This window comes from Sipha flava, unplaced genomic scaffold (assembly GCF_003268045.1).
Source record: "Sipha flava isolate LNK unplaced genomic scaffold, YSA_version1 35a_pilon_pilon, whole genome shotgun sequence".
Classification (NCBI taxonomy): domain Eukaryota; kingdom Metazoa; phylum Arthropoda; class Insecta; order Hemiptera; family Aphididae; genus Sipha; species Sipha flava.
Genome location: NW_020273058.1, coordinates 3,034,709 through 3,055,381, shown reverse-complemented (window position 1 = coordinate 3,055,381; position 20,673 = coordinate 3,034,709). Strand labels below are relative to the sequence as shown.

At 39.1% G+C, this 20,673-nt stretch overlaps 1 protein-coding gene across 1 annotated transcript in view; it reads left to right on the top strand.

The window, feature by feature from the left end:
* LOC112687576 (autophagy-related protein 16-1) overlaps positions 1–20,673 on the top strand; it is a 179,411-nt gene that overhangs the window by 142,898 nt on the left and 15,840 nt on the right. Inside the window, exons 8-9 of the mRNA XM_025560328.1 lie at positions 11,683–11,803; positions 13,932–14,111. Of these exons, the coding sequence (XP_025416113.1) occupies positions 11,683–11,803; positions 13,932–14,111 (301 nt within the window). The remainder of the gene's footprint in view (positions 1–11,682; positions 11,804–13,931; positions 14,112–20,673) is intronic.

Here is a 20,673-nt window from a genome sequence, read left to right as displayed (position 1 = left end):
TCGCCTTGTCGTACCATCTGCAGTAGAATTTCGCAGGTACCGGCCAACAGCAGCAGCCGCAGCGCCGGTCGTTTGAGCGAGGAACACGTGCCCATTAGATGTATAAGTTTTCCTGTCCGACGAACAGCGTACCGATTACACACCCGGTTCGTGATTAACCGTTATCGCGTCGCGTGGTGGGTGAAAATGGACGCAGGGGGAAAAAAATAAAAAATATATTAAGTATCGTCTACAAATGATCAAAACTCGACACCGCTGCGGCGGCTCGAGTTCCGCAACGTGATACCGTGCGGGGCCGTTGTACGTGCAGAGCGGTCCGCCGCTCTATGTGTTCCTGTGTTACCGCTGTTGTTTCTTTTTTCTTCGCGAATACCGATGCATACGCGTACGATACATTATAAATCGTCCGTATGCGCACAGGTATTTCGCCCGTTTACGGTTTTACGTGTGCCTCGTGCGCGCGAGCAGCAAAACCGCGCACCGGCGGGGGGCGTGCGAAAAATAAATTAAAATAAATGTACAATAGTAACGATAACGGGTCGCGCGCACGATGGATTCATTACGTTAAATAACGGACGAAAAATAATTGAAATACCGCGAGAAATCGACGCAATTAACGCGCGACCCGAGCGAATACAACCCTCTGTGCGGGGGTACAGCTCGCGCGCGTGACAATTAAACGCGGCCACATAGGTCACGCGGTATCGCAACGCGCATGTCTCGTGTGCACCGGTGCAGTAACAGTGTGCTTGTACGTATATCTTTTCCCGTACGTAATTAAACGTCGACGGGAGGGGAGGGGAAATATATAGGGGACACGGGGGTGGGGGTGGTGCGCATTTCCCAGGCACAATCCGGTTCGTTAGAAAAAACGTTTCCGGCATTCGTATCTCAAACCGTGCGCGTAGGCGGCGTTGACAATAGTGATTTCCGCACGCGATTGATAACACTCGGATTACTGCAGTGTTATTATAGTATAGGACGACGCTAAAAGGTTTAAATAGTAAAAAAAAATAAAAAAATAGTCCGTTCAAGTGTTGTATACGCGCTGAAATACCGTTTTCGCTGTTAAAAATATTTCAGACCACCGGAACGGCACGACTGGGTAGAGTGTCTTCGGTCCAAGTATATCATGGTGATGTACTCATCTTGTGTTTGTTCTAACGGGTTATTAATTCATGCTAATTGTTTGACCTTTGTTTCCTTAATGTTTGATCTGAAACCGGTTTATTCGTGGTATTTGATATCTCAAGTGTGGCTAGAAGTATACCGTCGCAAAATCGGTATACTGTGATTATTGCTATTATTTATTGCATAAGTCCATGTGTGACCCACGGATCAAGATAGTGTACAACACGCGGATGCCCAACGAGCTGTACAGTAAAGCTATTATTACCATATAGATTTAATTTACCGTAACGGCTGATTTATTGTGTAAAAAACTGCAAACATACCGCACTAACGCCTCAAGTAATAATTCTGATAATCGATGCATTTTGTACTGTTATGATTCGTATTGTTTTAAAAAAAAAAACATGTAGATTATCTCCGTTGTAAAAGATATAAAATTTTGTGAAAACTGTTTATTCAATTATAATATACAGTTATTATTATAGTATATATTTTATTCCATTATAGAAACGTTGGTAGACATTATCCCAAAGCAGATTCGGATTATAGTCACCGATGACCGTCACATTATTACAAAAACTTCATATTAACATTGAGCTGGATTGCAGTGATCTATCCAATATCTCTTTTGTATAACTTAAAAATTATGGACCAATTGGTGAAGTTACCAAAAAGAGAAAATTTTCATTTTACTGATTAGTGACTACCACTCATCACTCGTTTACTTAGGTGGTTGTACTTTATAATCCATTGACAGTACCGGCTCGTGGACCGAAAGAGGAGTGGGGCAAATATTTTCAAAATGTATATAAAATCTCAATTGTGAGAACCATCATACCAAGATTCCTTAGAAGAGCCTTACTTACCTTCTCTTGACTTCAACCACACTTAAAAATCTCAGAGGCAATTGCCTCTCAAACAATTCTTCGCCACGTCACTGACATGCATCTATAAACGCTGATCGACGGGAAACCGTTGGTATAAAAATTAAGAACAAAAACAAAAAAAAAAAAAAAGCTACTGCAACAAAATCATGTATGTAACTTAGGAACTGATTAGATATTATACCGAATAAAATAGTCTGTATTTGAGACACAGTGGTTAAATGTATAATTGACGAGAATTTTCGCGCTCGAAACCGTTGGAATACGCGAAAATAAAATCGTGTGTGCACCGTTTATAACATGGTCGTCAAAAGAAATTCCGCGAAAGGTAGACGGGTCGTAAAAATACGGTAACATTCCAAAACCGTTTTTCGCAATGGAAACCAATTAACCGTTTACAATGTACGCAAACGTAGGAAACAGTATCCGCGCACGAGTCGCGCGGCACGTAAAAGAAGAATGTGCGTCCCGGAAACGCGGTAGTCTCGTAGTGCGTACGACATATTTTCATGTTCGTCGTGTAAAAATATGCCTGCACGTGTATGTGTCGGCCGTCTTTTTCCGTTTACCGATCCACAGCGGTGTTATTCTCGATCCGCCTCCGGTCTCTCCCCCGTCAGATTAACGCGTTCACGTCCATAACCGTAAGCGGAAATTGGGGGGGGGAGCTAAGCCTCCCTCCCGAAATGTTAAGTACAGGTCTTAGTTCCCTCTAGCCCTAAAAATTGTTAAGTGATTAAAAATAAAATAATTATTATGATTGTAAAATGCATTTTTAATAACTGAATTAAAAAAAATATTCTGCGATAAAAATTAAATTGGATTCATAAGATTTTACAAAGTTACTGTCATGACTTGGAATAATCATAATTAATGTAATATTAATAATATGTAATAATACCTGCATTGGTTGTTTAATTTAATTCATTAATAATTTCTGTTCAGAATACCTACTCCAAAAATGTTTAAGATAAGGCAACTAATTGTTTTTTCGGTTAAACCGTTGAGTGTGCCAAACCGTCAAACTTCGCAAATTGCCTTGTTGAAATAAACAATTGCCGCCGCCGTCGCGGGTGTCCGATGCGCGCGGGTACGCAATAATGTTGTTGTTGTTATTATTATTCGGTGTACCCGTGCGCGCGCGCGCATAAACGACGTCTCGGTACGGATAAAATCCGTATAAAGGCCGGGACACACATAACCGCATCGTGCCCGATCCGTGTGTCGGCCGAGTGTTGACCGTCACTCGGTGAATGAATAGTGCAATGATATAAATAACAATAGTTCACACATAACCGTATCACGGACGAGCGCTGTCACCGCACCGAGACCGGACCGAGCACGATTAAAATATTTTAATAAATGACGTTGACTGTACAGGCTCGGAGTCTCAACATTCGGTAGTCAAAGTTTACAGTTTCGGTTTCCAGTGTCTTGTTTTTTCAACCTCTCTTTTAGCTCCATTAAAATATCGTAAAATGTTGATTGAGCCATTGTAAAATATGCATATCATAAAACTTAGTTTCATCGTCTATTAGATGAGGAAACAACGTGAAAAATTCCCCCTAAACGGTTCTTGATTTCCATGCATTGCGTATCCACATTTTTTTCTTTTCTTGCATGTTGACTTTTGCATACTGACACACTCTCCATTTCTCGTCTTCTTCTTCTAACGCAAGCGCTATAATTGCTAATTCACTTTTTTTAAAACTCTTAAACATAGTTCTCACGTCCGTCCTGGTTAAAATGCTAAAACAAATTGAAACAGCTGACGCTAGTAGGAAAACAACGAAGCTAACCAGGCACGGACAAGGTACGGACAAGTGTGGTGTCTATTCGGACGAACCGTGACACGGCCAAGTTACGGCCGACACACGGATCGGGCACGGTGCGGTGGTTATGTGTGTCCGGGCCTTAACACGTGCGCGGCGGACGTTGTTGACGGGTGCGCGAGACGCGCGAACAATACGCGTACAACGTGGTGCGCGCGGTTATCCGACACCGAACCGACGCGCGGAGTGCTCCGCATTCGGTCGAACGCACCACCGGTGCAACCCGTCGGCGCCCGTGCACCTCTGTCGCCGTACCGCGAACGTACCCGTTTCGTTTTCGATACGCGTCCACGTCGTCACGTCGTCTCGCTCTAAACGTCGCTTCTCGTCGTTTCCCCCCTTTTCGCCCGCGTGCTGCGTACGTTTCGATCAGTCGAACGATCGCTCCGCGAACACGTAGTGCCCCACGGGTCTGCGGCACGGTCCCGCGCGACCTTTATCGAGTCGCGATCGTTGCGCGCGTATCGCGAAATCTCATCGGACCGATGCGTTTTACGTTGAATGTAAAATTAGAAATGTTCTCGTACGCGTTCCGACGCGTTCGACACCCGTCCGTACCGTATCACGTCAAACGTGCCTGGTCCACGGTAAACAAATATCCGTCGTAATAAAAACATTTTACGTAAGGATTTTTTTTTTTTTTTTCTTTTATATATTGGGGCAATAAATCGAATTTTTTTCGACGTTTTTCTCGTTTTTTTTCAAACATTTATATGCGTGACCTATTTATTAATTGATATATATATATATATACTCACGGGACGGTTAACGGTTCAGACTTGAACGCGCACTTCGGTGCCGTACGAGTGTACGAGCCAGGTTGACATTCATGTTCGGACGCACGATAAATATTATTTGTAAATTATTACTTTGCGCCACAAAAAAAACGTACTACGATTGTAAAAATATGTATATTTCAACGATCCAAAACTTTTTTTTTTATTCGTCAGAGCCTCCCTAAAAATAAAAATCAATTTACTGCGCCTCGTCCTATGAATAAATTTAATCAAATACGATAACTGTGTCACTTCTTCCTGATCATTTAAATTCCGGAATATTTTTATTCGTCCTACCAGGTGGTCTAAAAATGAACGGATGCAATATTTACTCCTCCTCCCCCCCCCCCCCAGATAAGTGCAGGTCCGAGAACCGCTCTGGTACGCATGAAATATGGCCATACATTATCGTTGCTGTAATACCAGCGTTAATGATATGTACCTTTGTGTTCACATGCTATATTATATTATATTCGTGTACGTAATAATTTAGACGTAAATATTGTTCACGGCGATGCCGATTGTTTACGTAACGCGTATATAGCTGTCCGGAGAAATTTGTAACTATATCGCAACACGCACGTGTGTTCATGTGTATATAATCTATAAATTTTAAGTTTTCGCGATAAATACCAATGATCAATATATTATATGCACGTTAACAGGTGTGTCTGCGGAAACACGCATATTGTATTATGTACTGCACTTTTACGGTGTGAATATGCCCACACAAACATGTATATTTTATACCCATATCGAGCCGATGATTACAACGTGTTGGCGTGTACATTATCATTACGGTGTTGTTTCGATAGAATGTAAAATTAAAAAAAAAAAAAAAAAAGAAACAATTAAATAACCCGTCAGAGATGTATTGTTTTTCGTAACGGACGTGTATTACTCCTCTTGGGCGTAACGTTATAATTATTATGTCCGTTTCGACGTCGACCTTCTGGTTGTTACGAGTGTGTGCCATGCAGTTCGTGAGTACCTCGTTTGCGGTAACAAAACGAAACCCGTAATCCGACGCACCCTGAACAAGTCGCAGTCCGAAACAGAAATCGTGTTCGGATATTGTCTCAATCGCGTTCGCGGATCGTGTACGTATCCCCGTAAACCGGGCCCCGGTGACCCGTTTAAGACGGCGAACGCGTTTCGTAAGGGTCCTCGTTTGCGCGATTCCGTCTTGGACAGTTTTCACCGTACGTTTTACGGCTACGATGGGCGACCAAACGTATCTTACACTCTTACGGATTTAATTATTCAAGCAACATTTCTGATGATCCACGGGCGGGTTTAAGGGGGCAATAGTTCCCCCACCCTTGGGACTAAGCTATCTATTTTACAAAACAAAGTATTATTATATATTAATAATTATAATAAAATATCGTCAATGGTCATTGATGGATATGGTACCTGTTTTATATATTTTTTTATGAATAAATAGCTCACTTTTGTTGTTAATTATATGTATTTACCTGTATTTTAAAATGGTTTCAGATTAAAATTGATACCAATAATGTAACTATTTAAACTTTGTCATTATTGTGAAAAAAACCACTTACTTATGAGAGACTCAAAACCATATTCTGTAATTTAAAATTTTATATAGATTTAAAAAAACCAATTAACTTAATTTTTAAACCTCCATTAGCCCCTCCCTTGGTTAGTGATAAAACCCGCCCCTGTGATGAACAGAGTGACATTTGTTAACATCGGTCGGCAAAATACAGTATTTTTTTCTTCGTGTATTGTTTTCATCTTCCGGAGACTCCCACCTCGCATATGATGTACTCGTCGACCCCTGGCTGCATGGGTATTCTTTGCAGCGACGGGAACGAAACACCGTAAAGCTGCCATTGTGCCGTGATTGTAAACATGTCGTATCTAAAAGATGACCGCTGGGCGACTGAGTGTCCGTGTACCTAAGATGACACCGGGCTACCGCCGGTAACGAGTTTGGGTCGCGGACGATGACGATTATACGGTGCGCTCGTAATGAACCCGCTGCAGTGGCTTCAACGGTCCACGATGATTGTCGGCATGCCCTCCGCGACCCGTAAGACCACCCAAGTCCGTTAAACAGTCGCGGCCGACACGTAACTACTTAACATTATTCGTATCACAACTCTTTATGTATGTATTACGCCGTCGACTGCTCCTGCGAACCGATTCTAATATTTCATTTTCGAGTGTTCGATGTATTGTTTTTAATTTTTTTTTTTTTTCGTTCCTCCGTACCGAGGCGAGTAATAATTATAATAACGATATAATAATGATATTATAATGTATATAGCACGGTGCAGAAATAATGGAGACTATCCAGCCACCGTGTACATAAATAATGATAATGGTAATGGTAATGCGCTACGTTCCTGCGTATATAATAATATTTAATGTGTATGCAGCGCGAATCGAAAAACCGTCTGAACGGATATGTGCTGTACACGAAGGAGAGAAACACGAAATAATACCAATACATAACCGACAGGTTATCCTATATAAGTACGCGGTGCGCGCATATACGTATACGGCAGATAATACGATTTGTCGTGCGTTGGACGGTAGACGTACGTACGATATATAAACGTACAATAATAATTATTATTACGTTATTATTATAGGTCATACGTGTCGTTTTTTATAAGGTATTTCTTCTTATTTATTTATTTTTTTTCTACTCGTATGTACATACACGAATACAAGTGACTACGTCGCTACACGTTTTTACCTCAATCGATTCGTACTCTGGAAAGGTATCTCGCATCCATCAAATGAAAATCGTAAAATAAAAAAAAATAAATTAGTTTATAATATCAACATAATAATAATAATAATAATAACATTACAACGGTTCGTGAGATTTTACAGTGGGTATAATAATATATACGTATAATCGTATTATGATATAGCAGCAGTACGAATAAATATCATGTGTCTACGTAATACGTAGTACGTATAGTTGCGCATAAAACAGATAATGTTGTTAAGAAAAGTCACTCAAATCGAAAACATATGTTATATTACGATATTATAATGGACGTGTATTTATTTATACGATCTAAAGACGTTTTTAAAATTATCTAGTGTACAATAATATTTACCGTCCGGTAGCATAGTATTCGAATAACTTATTTTTGTTTTCGGTTGTCAACAAAACTAGAAAATCGCACATTTTAAACAAATTATTATTATTTGATTATTATTTTATTAAATAATTTAAAAAAAAAAACAACTTCGAGATATGCCCTCCAAATTATTGTTTTCTTTCATTTTTATAATGGGTGTTTTCGCCCTAAAATCCTTTTAGAGTGACTTATCGTTAATCAAAACAAGCATGTTATATAGCTGAAAAACCCCTGTTCTACGTCTTCTTGATAAAATGCACGATGCGTATAACAATACGAACATTTTTGTCTGATGCTGCCGCTAAAAACCATAATGAGTTGAATAACTATTGGATTGTAATTTTAAATATTAACTCTAAATGTTGAACTTGTATAAAACGAACATTTCAAAGGAGAATCACGTTCAACGATTACAAATTCGCGCAGTGTAGTGTTATGAAATGAACAAAAGCATCTAATGTGTAAATATTTTAAAAGAGTTAAATAAACGCATCAAAAAAAAATACTTTTTTTGTCGAAAACCCTATCGTTCAACATATACAACAATACGTTTATTGTGTAGATAATTGTACTGCCAAATGTCAGTTCCGACTTTTTTTTACAAAAAAAAAAAATTGTGAACCACCTACACGGTAATAATTCATTACATTTAACTTTTTACCGAAATATCACTACAATAACGAAAATAATAAAAACAACCGATCGTCAAATTCATACTTCTATATCTACTGAATCGGAATTCGATTATCTGTATTACACGGAGACAGCGTACAGTAATGATTATCGTTTATTTACTATTGGGAATATAATTTTTAATTGAACGAAACACGCGTAGGAGATACCGTATACCATCGATATCACGATAATAGGAGTTAACACTACGTAGGAGATTGTCTACTTTTGTAGGAGTTTACGGTTGTCCAACGTTACGTCTTCGGATACCTGCAATGTATCCGTCAACCGCAGGATAGTGAAATAATCGTACGTTTACCGGGATCATTTATACATGTTGTTTACGAAACGGTCGCGCAAAAACGAACACGTATTTATTACAAAATAGAATATATAATTGTACAGCGACACGTATTTTTGAAGCATATCATGCCGTATACACTCGTACGGATGCGAATGCGTACGCCGGCGTGCGCGTGTTTGTACCAACGCACAACGTTATTTAAAACGTGTGCGGATTTACATCTTAATGGGAAATGTAAATTTCACGAGCGATTGAAATATGCGCGCAACAGTTTATAATAATCATACATCGGATACGAAATGTGTTTGCTATTTGAAAACGCCCCCGAGGCCTTTGCAGCCAATACATGTGTACAGGGTGCGTAAACGTTTTCGATTTCGTATTTGTGCCGGCGCCGGGACGATGACGACGCAATATGTGTACTGCGCGAACAGCTATGGGTTTGCGTTTCCGACCGAATTCATGTGCGCACGCAAAGTACTTATCCGCATTGTAAACACGCTTCGCGTTGCATAAATACGCGTAAGATCTGACATGATTTTTTGTGCACACGTTTTCCAATACCGCGTGATATCGTCTCCTCCCCGCGCGGACTTACGGGGATAGTTCTCGGAACACGAAAAACCCATAAAAACACCCATAAACCAACACGTCGTGTAAGCATATCCACCGGTCGTCGCGTTTAAATCGCCTCGCCAGCGCTCGCATACACCCCCCCGTAATGTTATTTTACGCACACGTACGGGACGTATCTCCGCGAATACGATAGTAACGCAGTCGGTGCGAGAACTGTGACTCCACCAGCAGGGCTAGCAGCAAACCGCTATTGGACGTGTGCACGACAGCTCTCTTATCGACCAATCGAATAAAATATGTTTAGGCTATTTCCCGATGGCTATGCGATTGTTTTAGTAGCGCTTGGATTAGAAAAATAAGCAACTGCCAACTGCTCTCGGTTTACGAAAAATATTCGAAACAATAAGCTCAACTTAAAATTATGAATTATAATCGAATGATCTCGTTCAACCAAAGCGCGGTTCGCGGACCTTTATCCGAGTGCATTTCGACCGTTGCCATGATCAGCCTCGTCGTGTCCGGCGGTGTAACGTATTCGATACGCGCGATCTAGTACCCCCCACGCACATGTTGTCTTCGTCGTCGGTGGCTACCGGTCCGGGACATTTGGACGTATACGATTATAATAATAATAATAATCTACGCCTACGTCATCGCGCGTATGTCACATAATCGTAACGCAACTGTACGCGTGCATAAATTGTTGCAAGTTGTTCCGTCGACTATTGTAAAAACAATACGTGTAATGGATGGAAATCGATTCCGTTCGTCGGCGCACGCGCATGAACGCCGTACGGGCTGCGAGCACGAACGGGATGGACCCACAACCATACGGTACACTCTCTTACACGATGTACCGCTGCCGCGGCGTGACGGGACGCGTGTATACGGGAAGGTTACAATACAATACGAAGATTGGTAGCAATAATAATAACGACGACGACAACGATACACGGTATTTATTGTGTGCGGAGAGAATTTACGTATTCATTATCCGTACGAATATTGTCTTACTGCTGCGGAGGTGTACATATATACGTACATACCTGTGTGTACACGTGGTGTACAGTGGCGACGGCAAAGTATCGTTAGTAATATATTCGCCTCGGGGTATTGCAATGATATACGTTTTGTATTGTACATGTGCGCGCAACGACGGTGTAACGCGTGTTGTGCGTTCTTCAATACCTCTAGTGCACCGGAAACGAAACGCGTGTACGCGTGTGCACTCGAGCCCACCCGGGTACGTCGGCGGGTACGCGCATAAGATGACCTCTGCGCTCTTTTCGTCCTATCCCCGTCGCTATCGTTCGTAACATCTATTACGTATTCTTTTGCCTCCGCCGCGCTCGGTAACCGCTGCGAAAATCCCGCGTAACGTTTGTTTCTCTCGTACCATTAGCGTGCTGTCCGCCTACACGTGTGACCTCGGGGGTGGTGTGTAGGTCACAGGGTGAGCAGATGTAGGCCCCGGTGAATTCTGTCCGTTTTTTGAACTCAATGCGTGCCACCCTCCCGGAGAGAACGTAGTGGTTCCGGATTTGTATTTTTTACCAACGTTACAACGACTACTGTTTTGATAATAACGATTCGGTTTTCGGTTTTGTCGATAAATGTATTGTTGACCGCAATATTCTTAACACGTCTGTATATAAACTCGTATGGATATAAACCGTGCAACGCTTGCACGTTCGTGAAATTTTAAATCTTCGACGCTTATAAAAGTAAGAATTTTTAATTGAGTTAGCAATGATTGATATAAACATTAACAGGTTGTAAGATTTAAATAAAAACTTTGTTTATTCATCTGGAAAACAAACTTTTATCGTGAAATGAACGTACGCATCGATGTTTAAAACGTATTATAACAATACCGTAACAATTATAAACATACATTTTTCATCAAAAAGTTTACCAGTGATGCAGTTGTCATCATAAAGCACCTGCGTTGTACACGTATACAATAATAAATATAGTATTCAAAGAAATATCGTTATTATAATATATGTAACCGGCTGCCGAAAAACGTTCTTTTTCTTGAGACTCAGGTGTTATGTAACTCGATGTCCACTGACATGACCGACATGCATTTTACATTCGTTGAAATTCCCGCTAGCTCCGATATGATTATGATATGCAACTGAAACTAAAAAATAATTTACCACATTTAATAATAACTATTGTAGAAATTATTATTTCTATCCAGTGATTTCTGTCGTCTATTGTATTTCATTTAAGTTTTAAATTTATTTATTCCAAGGATGTTTATTTAAGAATACTGCTGCGAGCCTGCACTTAAGTTTCACTCAGTGAGGCCCGGTCAATTAACAAATTCAAATTGTATTTACAGTTAAATACCGTTTCGGTTGTTTGTTTTAGCACACACTCACCGGACACTGTGCCAAAGTGATGGCTGCCAAGTTCATGGGCGAACCCAACAAAGTGGTGACCGGCAGCCACGACCGCACGCTGAAGATATACGATCTACGCGCCAGAGCATGTGAGTGTATACGCGCCGTGTGGTATATCATACTCGTAATATATTTGACGCGCGAGGACAGCTTGATGAGAGTAGGCTCGGCTAACGTGTAAAAGTCGTGATCGTGTATGATATATATATGTACGCTAATTCGTGCATAATCGGTCTTATATTACTGTGAACTTGGTACTCTTCCGACGAACGATCGCGTAATCGTCCGAGGGCGGATTTAATCTACCAACCGCGCGCACGGTCCTGCTCTTACTTGTACCCAATAGTAATAAGTGAAACCTCCCCTAACGTACACCTCTGAATCGCGGACATCTCCAAATAACGGACGTTATAACGGGAACATTTTCACTACTTTTCTATAGGAAAACTTTTAAATATGGGACACTCTAAAAAACGGATACTTTTACGAGGATTTACATTTTTGAAATTAATAATTTATAAATTAAGAATATTTATGGAATACCTAAACAAAAGTTCATTACGTATATTACTATACAGAATAGTATATATTTATCTCGTTAAAATATTATCGCACCGACGAAATGTTGCGTTATCATATTAGTACCCACTGTGCAATAATGTGTACTATAAACATACAAGGTATGTTTCCATATAATTTGCAACATTAATTTGAATGTTGAATTTACGTTAATATGATGTCCCTGATACTGCTAATGTCCGGTGTTTGCAACCTAATCATCAACGTTTTAAATCTGTTAATTTCTAACATACCTGCAACTGCAATATAATGTTTATAACAAAAAGTTATATTTGGGTTACATTGTAAACATAATTAGAACGTCATATTCAAACAATGAAACCTACTAATAATTGGAAACAATTAAAATAAAATACCACAACTCGTATGCGGGTATCGACCTCTGAACACCGACATATCTACCTAGACGGGTCTCTAAATCCTACGCGTTACTACCTATCGGCTATCCTAATCATATTGACATTAGGTTTATAATGGACGATATTTAAAGTGAATGGAAATCGATGGTTTTCTGTCTTTACTACCATACGAGCACATTATGTATGACAAAATAAGTAACTGATTTTTAACTAAGTTTAGTATTTTTTGGTTTCACTGTATGTATCAATGGTTCTCAATCAGTGTGCCGCGAGATCGACTAAGTGTGCCGTGAAAAATGTCTGACGTTTGAAAATACCGATTGATGAAACTATGACAGTTAAATGTCAATCAATCGTGCAGTTAAGACGAATCATACCGGGGTGGCCAAAAGTCGGGCAACGCCTACCGTCTGTATGGCAACGCGTGTTACGGCGCAGTTACTCCCTTCCGCGTCATCTCCGTTACGTCATATTGCAACTTTGGTCTCGTTATCGCGTTTACAACAAAACGACCCACTATTAGACGCAGTTTCGTGTTCGTTATCGTTCGTAACACTGCCGAAATGCCCGTTCCAAAATGTTCACTTGTTGAACGCACTTTGTTAATAAAATTGTGGTACATAAACGAAGGTTCTTTTAAGGATACTATCGAACAGTTCGCCGTTGAATCGCCCGGTTCTTCTGATCCAAATCGTACCACCGTTTGGAGGTTGGTAAAACGTTTCGAAGAATTTGGAACGGTCGCCGACAAACCACGTTCTGGTCGATCGAAGACGTCAATGACAAAAGAAAATTTGCAATTAGTGTCTCAAACGTTCGTCGAAAACTCGAATCAATCGACTAAACGCATTTCACTCCAGCTAGAAATTTCTCGCACGTTCTTGAGACGCATGTTAAAAATTTTTATACCATTTTTTTTTTTTGAAGAAGAAGAAGAAATAAAAAAACAATTTCTTTTTTTACTATTACAAATTGTGTTGCGAATTTGTTGCGCGACTTTTGGCCATATCTGTAGGTAAACTGTACGGTTTTAATCCAACTGGATATCTTAGCGCGTAGCCAAAGTTTTTGTTGTCAAATGCATAAGTGTGCCGCGAAAACTTGTGATGTATAGTGTGCTGTGAATAAAAAACGGTTGAGAACCACTGGTATATATATATGTATAAAGGGTTTTTGTAAAAAGGCTTTTACTCGTTGGATATTCAAATAATAAATAAATAAGTATACTCTTCGGCCGGTGTTATTATTATAAAATCGTTTATTTTTTTTTTTCGTGTAGGCGTTGAGACAAAGTTCGCCGGGTCCAGTTGCAATGACCTGGTCACATCGGAGACGGTCGGTACGACCATCATGAGCGGTCATTTCGACAAAAGAATTCGGTTCTGGGACACAAGGACCGAGACGGCGCACACCGAGATCGAGGTCCAGGGACGGGTCACGTCTTTGGATTTGTCCAGAGGTAAATATTATGTATACTATAATTGTTAACAACGCGTATTTTTTAGTGGTGCTAAAAATTAAATAAGACATTTTTATTATTTCAAATGCTTCTTTTAATATTAAAATAATATTTCTTGCAAAACTCTACACCAAAAAGTTTTATCACACTATTTAAATTAACTTCAGCACCACTAAGCATCACCAAGCACTATGATGATGGTGCCAAAATCAAAGTTTTTTTTTTTTAGAAAACATTAAATTAAATATCAATAGTATTGTAAAAAAAAACTTATTTAATGCACAAATTAGGAAAATCTCATGAAATATGCTACTCTTTTTCTCTTTTTTTCCACCCTACATATTAAACACGCGTTCTAAGGTTAAGTATAGTCGACATGCATTGCACACATAATAGTGTATACGTAGTTGGTAGATATTGTGTAAGGTGTATTGTGCGATATTAATCGATTCCGTCTACTATATCGGTAATAAGGTGTTTGCTCAACATATGCTATCGTGTTAGGGTAGTGTACACATATTTTTAGTGGCTATCGATCCATACGGAAGAAAACTTTCATTGCGTAGGCGTGACGGCATGAGAATCGCTATCTTAAAAGTATAATGTCCGTCGCGTGTCACGTGAACGTAATAATATATACATTTTTCGACTACCACGAAAGTAGAATGTTTTAATTATCACCAGTGGTCGAAATGGCTCAAGATAAGTGAAGGGATGCCTTACAATTTAGATTTCCTGATATCATCATAACATTTTTCACATTTTGTGTACCTTAAATATTTTATTTATTTTTTTTATAGTTCACACAAGGTATATTATCTTAGTCCGTGGCTTTAAACACGGGTATAATACGGATTGCGAAACGTCTTATACTAAACAACTCGATAAGCCGGGCGCCCGGGCCTGAATGTTGAAAAAAATTATTTTCACCGAAAAAAAATAATTTCTTATATACAAATATAAAAATGATAGTAAGTATATCATTTTAAAATACAAGTCTTAGGAGAAATGGATTATTCTAGACAAAACAAGTAAAGGGATGAAAACTGTAAATACACAAAAGTAGAGGGATGCCATCCCTCCGTATCCCCCTCACTTCGAGCACTGATTATCACTACTGCTGCAATGACAGTAAAGGTCGAGTTTAAATGTGCGCGCGAATACTTTTATAAAAATTGTAAGTACTCTTCAAGAGGCCAGTTTTGTCAACAAATATTAACTGTGGGTCAGCTAACCCGAACCCCCCTAGATCCGCTCCTGTTATCACCGTGTATTAACGCGCTAGAGTTGGGTTGTACGACGGGAGAGACGAATATATTTCGCGTATTATTTTTATCTAAAATTGTCTTCTGCATGTGCAAATGGGGAACACTCGTACTATAGAGATCCGTGCAGACGGTTTACGAACACCCAATTATACGGCGGTGATCGATGTCGTAATCGCGTATTACTGTTATCGTTATTATTGTTATTAAACAGCAACAGGAGTTGAAGTTCGACGTCGGACACGGGTAACCGCTGCCCGGCGCCGACTATCGCAACGGCGTGGCGTTACCGTGCGCCGATAAACAGTGTACCAATTATTTTGTACCGGATCTAGTCCGAAACGGTGCTGCTGCAGTCCTCCGCGGATATCTGAAGTGATCGGAGAGAGAAACGGAGAAATAGCGAATGACTTCTGGTGAGAGAGATGAAAATAAACGCTAATTCGTATGCACGTGTATTGTAATCGCATATTTCCCGGGGGGGGGGGGGGGGGAAGCGGTCCTGGGTCATGCACAAGAACACACGGACAAGAACACGGTTTCGCGCGCATGTACTGTTACAATGGCTCAGTTATGATGTTTAGCAACCACTCGCACGCCCGCGTAGTACATCGATCTGATAAGGCGCGTTGACTCTGTTGACCGCCGATGGTGGCACGGAATTGATATACGCGCGCACAAAGAACTGCAACCGTGCAGCAGTGGTGTACACGTCAATTAACGTAGGGCATATTCATGCGTTGTGTTCCCCGTGCACGTCAAAAACTGCACTCGCCGCGCGGTGAGTATGTTTACGCGCGCACATGCGGTGACAATACGCGCGGGAATCGAGTGGGTTCGATCGAGCCGGTCAGATAATCGTAACAGTAAAAGTAATGATAATAGTGTAAGGATTAACGAGATAACCGTATTGCGACGGAATCGGAACACTCGAAAATACGCGATGTTTACGTAGCAGATGAAGAGGCAAAACGCACGCGTAATATATTTCGTTAGGTTTTTGTTTTTTTTTTTACGTATATATTTTTTTTTCGAGGGAAACGTGCGCCGTGTACCGTCCACCCGTGTGTATACATATAAGATGCGCTTAATGTTCGACCGTTTCCCTTCGGTGCAGCGACGCGCTGTGCGCGAGTAGTATACGGAAAGCGAACGGTTATGTTCTTGTTAGGAAAAACTGTGTCCGTAAACTTGAAAAAAAAAAAATAAATGAATAAATGTATATTATATCCGACCGGACACGAACGAAAAGACATCGCGCTGGATTTACTTCGCATGGTTCATTATTCAGGTATGAAACAATTTGTAAAATATACATGTAGGTATAACGTACATTGTTCATCGCGTAATAATCATCACACCGTAATTACGCGTTATCATAACACGATAATATTTTTGTGCTCCGATGTGTCCTCGTTCTCATCATCCGTATTACGGAGAATTAATAAGGGAATCATTACGAACTACTCTTATGCCTTAAGGAGCCATGGAAATTGGAGCTCCATGTCCCTGCCCCCTCTTTGGAAATTCAAAACCAAAGAAAATTATGTCATTCGATTGTGCTTGGTTAGTGTTTTCAATCCCGTCATTTGTGCTCTACTCCCTCCCGAGGAATGCAACTTTGAAAGTCGGGGAATGAAATGCACCCCAGCTACTTCCTTTGGTAGAAATAATTTTTTTCTTCTCGCGTCGCTGATGATAACTGTCCACATAATTATTTTTTTTCTCTTTGGTTATGGAGACGTAAACTATTTGACTTGCAGTAAAAACCAAATGAGTTGTTAAAATCGAACGAAGAGGTAAGATTTCACTTCTTGACTAAAACGTTTTACTTTTGGGTGCACTTTTCACAAAACCGTGTCAAGGTATTTCGCATAAATGGACGATATTTGCAAGCATCCCTTTCCTATCTTTCCATTTTGATGGGGCTACAAGGAATAAACGTAAATCGATAACCACTAAAGAAAAAAGGATACCTTCATAAACATGAACTTCTTTAAAGATTAACCTTTTCAATTATGACAAGCTTGCTGATCGAAAAGTTGGATTCTCGATAAATATTCAAAAACTTAAGATTCTCGCATCATACCCTCGCAACTTTTTCATGTTATTCATTCAAAAACGTACTTCATGATGTCATCTCTTTATAAATATTATTTTATTATTATTGTTGTTGGTTGTTGTATAATTAAAAAAAATATAGATTTTAATTTGTATAATTTTTTTTTTTAATTACAACACATTTTATGAGGCATGATGAAATCATACTACGATTTTATTCACTTCTGATTCATATAGTTAGATAATTTACTATGTTAAAAAAAAAGTGTAATTAAAATTGTTTAAGCGAAGCTTATTCATTTACTTTATAAAATATGCAACAACGAATTTATCCAGTTTTAAAATATAATTATAATTATTTAAAATCAAAACATACTAATATGCTAGTTTAAACATAATATATTATATTGACAATGAGATAATTCAAAAGTTATCATGGGTATGGGAAAGAGTCATTGTTCGCCAATAGCAATATAATTTATATTATTTTTATTATTTGAGGTAATTGAGGCGAAAATTCAAAAGAAACGTTGAACAGAAAATAAATCTTTCGATAAACCTCGAGCTTATAATATGGTATTTCATAGTTGTAGACGTTTTAAGAAAAAATCATTGCTTTTTTTCAAGTTGAGAGCATTCGGCGGTGACTCCGAGGATCCTGAATAATATTCAATGATCTATTTTATGTTTTACCATAGTACCACATTACCTATATCCAATTAAACGCAGTTACAAATTTGTGTCATTAGTGAGTTAACCTTTTTAATTTTTATATTGTTGAAACATAATATTTGTGCCATATATTTATTTGTATTTATTCATTACTTTTAATACGTTTTCTACTAAACTAAACGAAAAATTATTAATTGAACAAAAAATACAAAATATTACACACGTAAAACAATTTTTTTTCCGTCGTTACTATAATTTTTAGATAGAGATAAAATTAAAGTAAAAAATATATTTCTTGTACCTAGTGAGATGAATAATATCCATAAAACGTAATAACTGTCAAACTTTTGGTGTTCCCCAGCGTCTCGCGAGACGAAAACAGATTATTTTCTACATAATATATGTATACTTTAGTGCATGAAATAGAACTGTTAATTTCATTATTGTGTATACAATATTACACAGATAATAACTGTACATTAAACGGATCCTATTATTAGTGAAAAACAATTGGCTTATTATGCAAGGTGTATGATACACGTTTTATGGGTTGTAGCAGCAGATGCACAAGCGAATTATCCGCGCATGTAACCTGTAGAAATAAGCTCTTGGATGTAATTGATCAATTATTTAAATGTATCAATACCCGTATACCAACGGTTCATAATTGGTTAGAGAGGAAGTGACGTTTTATTTTTTCGGTATTCGCACAGGCGTTTACATAAACTTTAATTAACGAGTCGGTTTGGAATAAACGTGTTTACCCGTGCGCGTTTTGCGTATTAAGCGATTCGCGAACGTTCGCGTATCACAAATCGCGTTGTACCGTCGCCATCCGCCCGAAACATGTAACGTATAGAAGCGCGCGATCTTCGCGAACACGGCGCAATAACTGCGCATCGCAGTCACCCGGAATTATTATTTTATTTGTTTTCGACATGTATAGGGTCTTTTGGCTGCGGGTTATTTGCGACGTCGAGAATGTTACCGTGACGGCCGTGAGCGTGTTCAACAATACGACCGTGTTTCTATGAGTCTTTGTACCGCGAGCAATTATTATTTGCTCGCTTCGGCGTCCGTTCCCTAGATAGAAATCGACGCGTCCAGCGAACCTTTGATCGAACCCATTTGCGAAGACCCGTCGCTTGTTAAGGATTTCTTACTCTAGAAGCAGCAAACACTGATGTAGAGTGACGACGAGTTTTTCAAGCTTGCCCCCGGGACGAACAAACATCATCCTACGGTTCGTCGTTCCCGTCCTTTTACCTTGGCGAATCGTGTTTACAGTCGACCGCCGTACGCCCGTACACGATGTCCAATCGCGAGACCGTACCAGTCGCCGTTTAGTCTAGCCCTAACACGTTCTCTATATGGCGTTAAAAATGATGCGAATGCGATAGGCGGAAAACATTTACAACATTTTCAATTGTATCCTTAATGATAGCGACGACTTAAATACAGTTACTTATAGCTTAGTCCACATCTACTCGTACTGATCCAACGATAACTAGATCACTATTTGAAGTCGACATTTCTAAGTCACTGTGTTCACTAGAAATATACACGCATCGATCTGTCTGCATGCAGTGTAGATACTCTTTGGTTTTATTTTTTATTTATTTTTTTTCTTAATAATCGAGATATTTTTCTTACGATTATTTATCATTATGCTCGTTTATGCGCTATATATATATATATATATATAAAAATACATATAAGAACTGTTATATGTACGATTCTCAATGTCCGAATCACCACACCATAATAAATAGGCGTACATAAAATACACTGAAAGTCCGTCGCCGTTACAAGTTACGAGTGGATTTAACGTCGCTGTACAAACACATACACTCAAGCAAACTTAATATATCTGCTAATCCTTAGTCCTTTCGCGCGCATCCGTATATACCTTAACAGTAATTTATCACCGTCTTTTCGTTGCAGTGTTTACCTCGTGAATGACCTCGATATACATTTATATACATATATAGGCATATATAAGCAATGATTAAGGCGTCTATTTATATTATTTTATCCTCGCGCGCGAGCTTGTATTTTATATATATGTGTGTGTGTGTGTGTGTGTGTACGCGCGTATAATCGAAGTATATTAGTAGGCGGGATTCGCTTTGTGCAAATTATTATTCTAGTGAATAAATATTCTATATAATATAGGTATGTAGGTGCGGAAAAGCGAACGAAACCCGTCTTACCGGATCCGTAGAGAAAATCGTGATTTCAGTTAGTTTTATTTATTATTATTGTATTTTAAAAACAACCGTCGCCCGATTAATGACTTCAATTTTAATATGTTATTATTGTTTTTACGCATGTATGCTTATTATATATTATGCGTGCGTACGCGCGCATAATAATATAAATTTAACAGCACTGCAGTAGAACATAATATCGCGGTGAAAGAGTCTACCGGTATGTTTTACACAGTTTTCTCATTGCAGAAGATCATACTGCAGTTATAATAATAAATATTTAAACCATGCGCTCGTATCGATCCGTTTAAAATACTAGCCCGCGTGTTTCGGACTACCATATTATACGTTTTG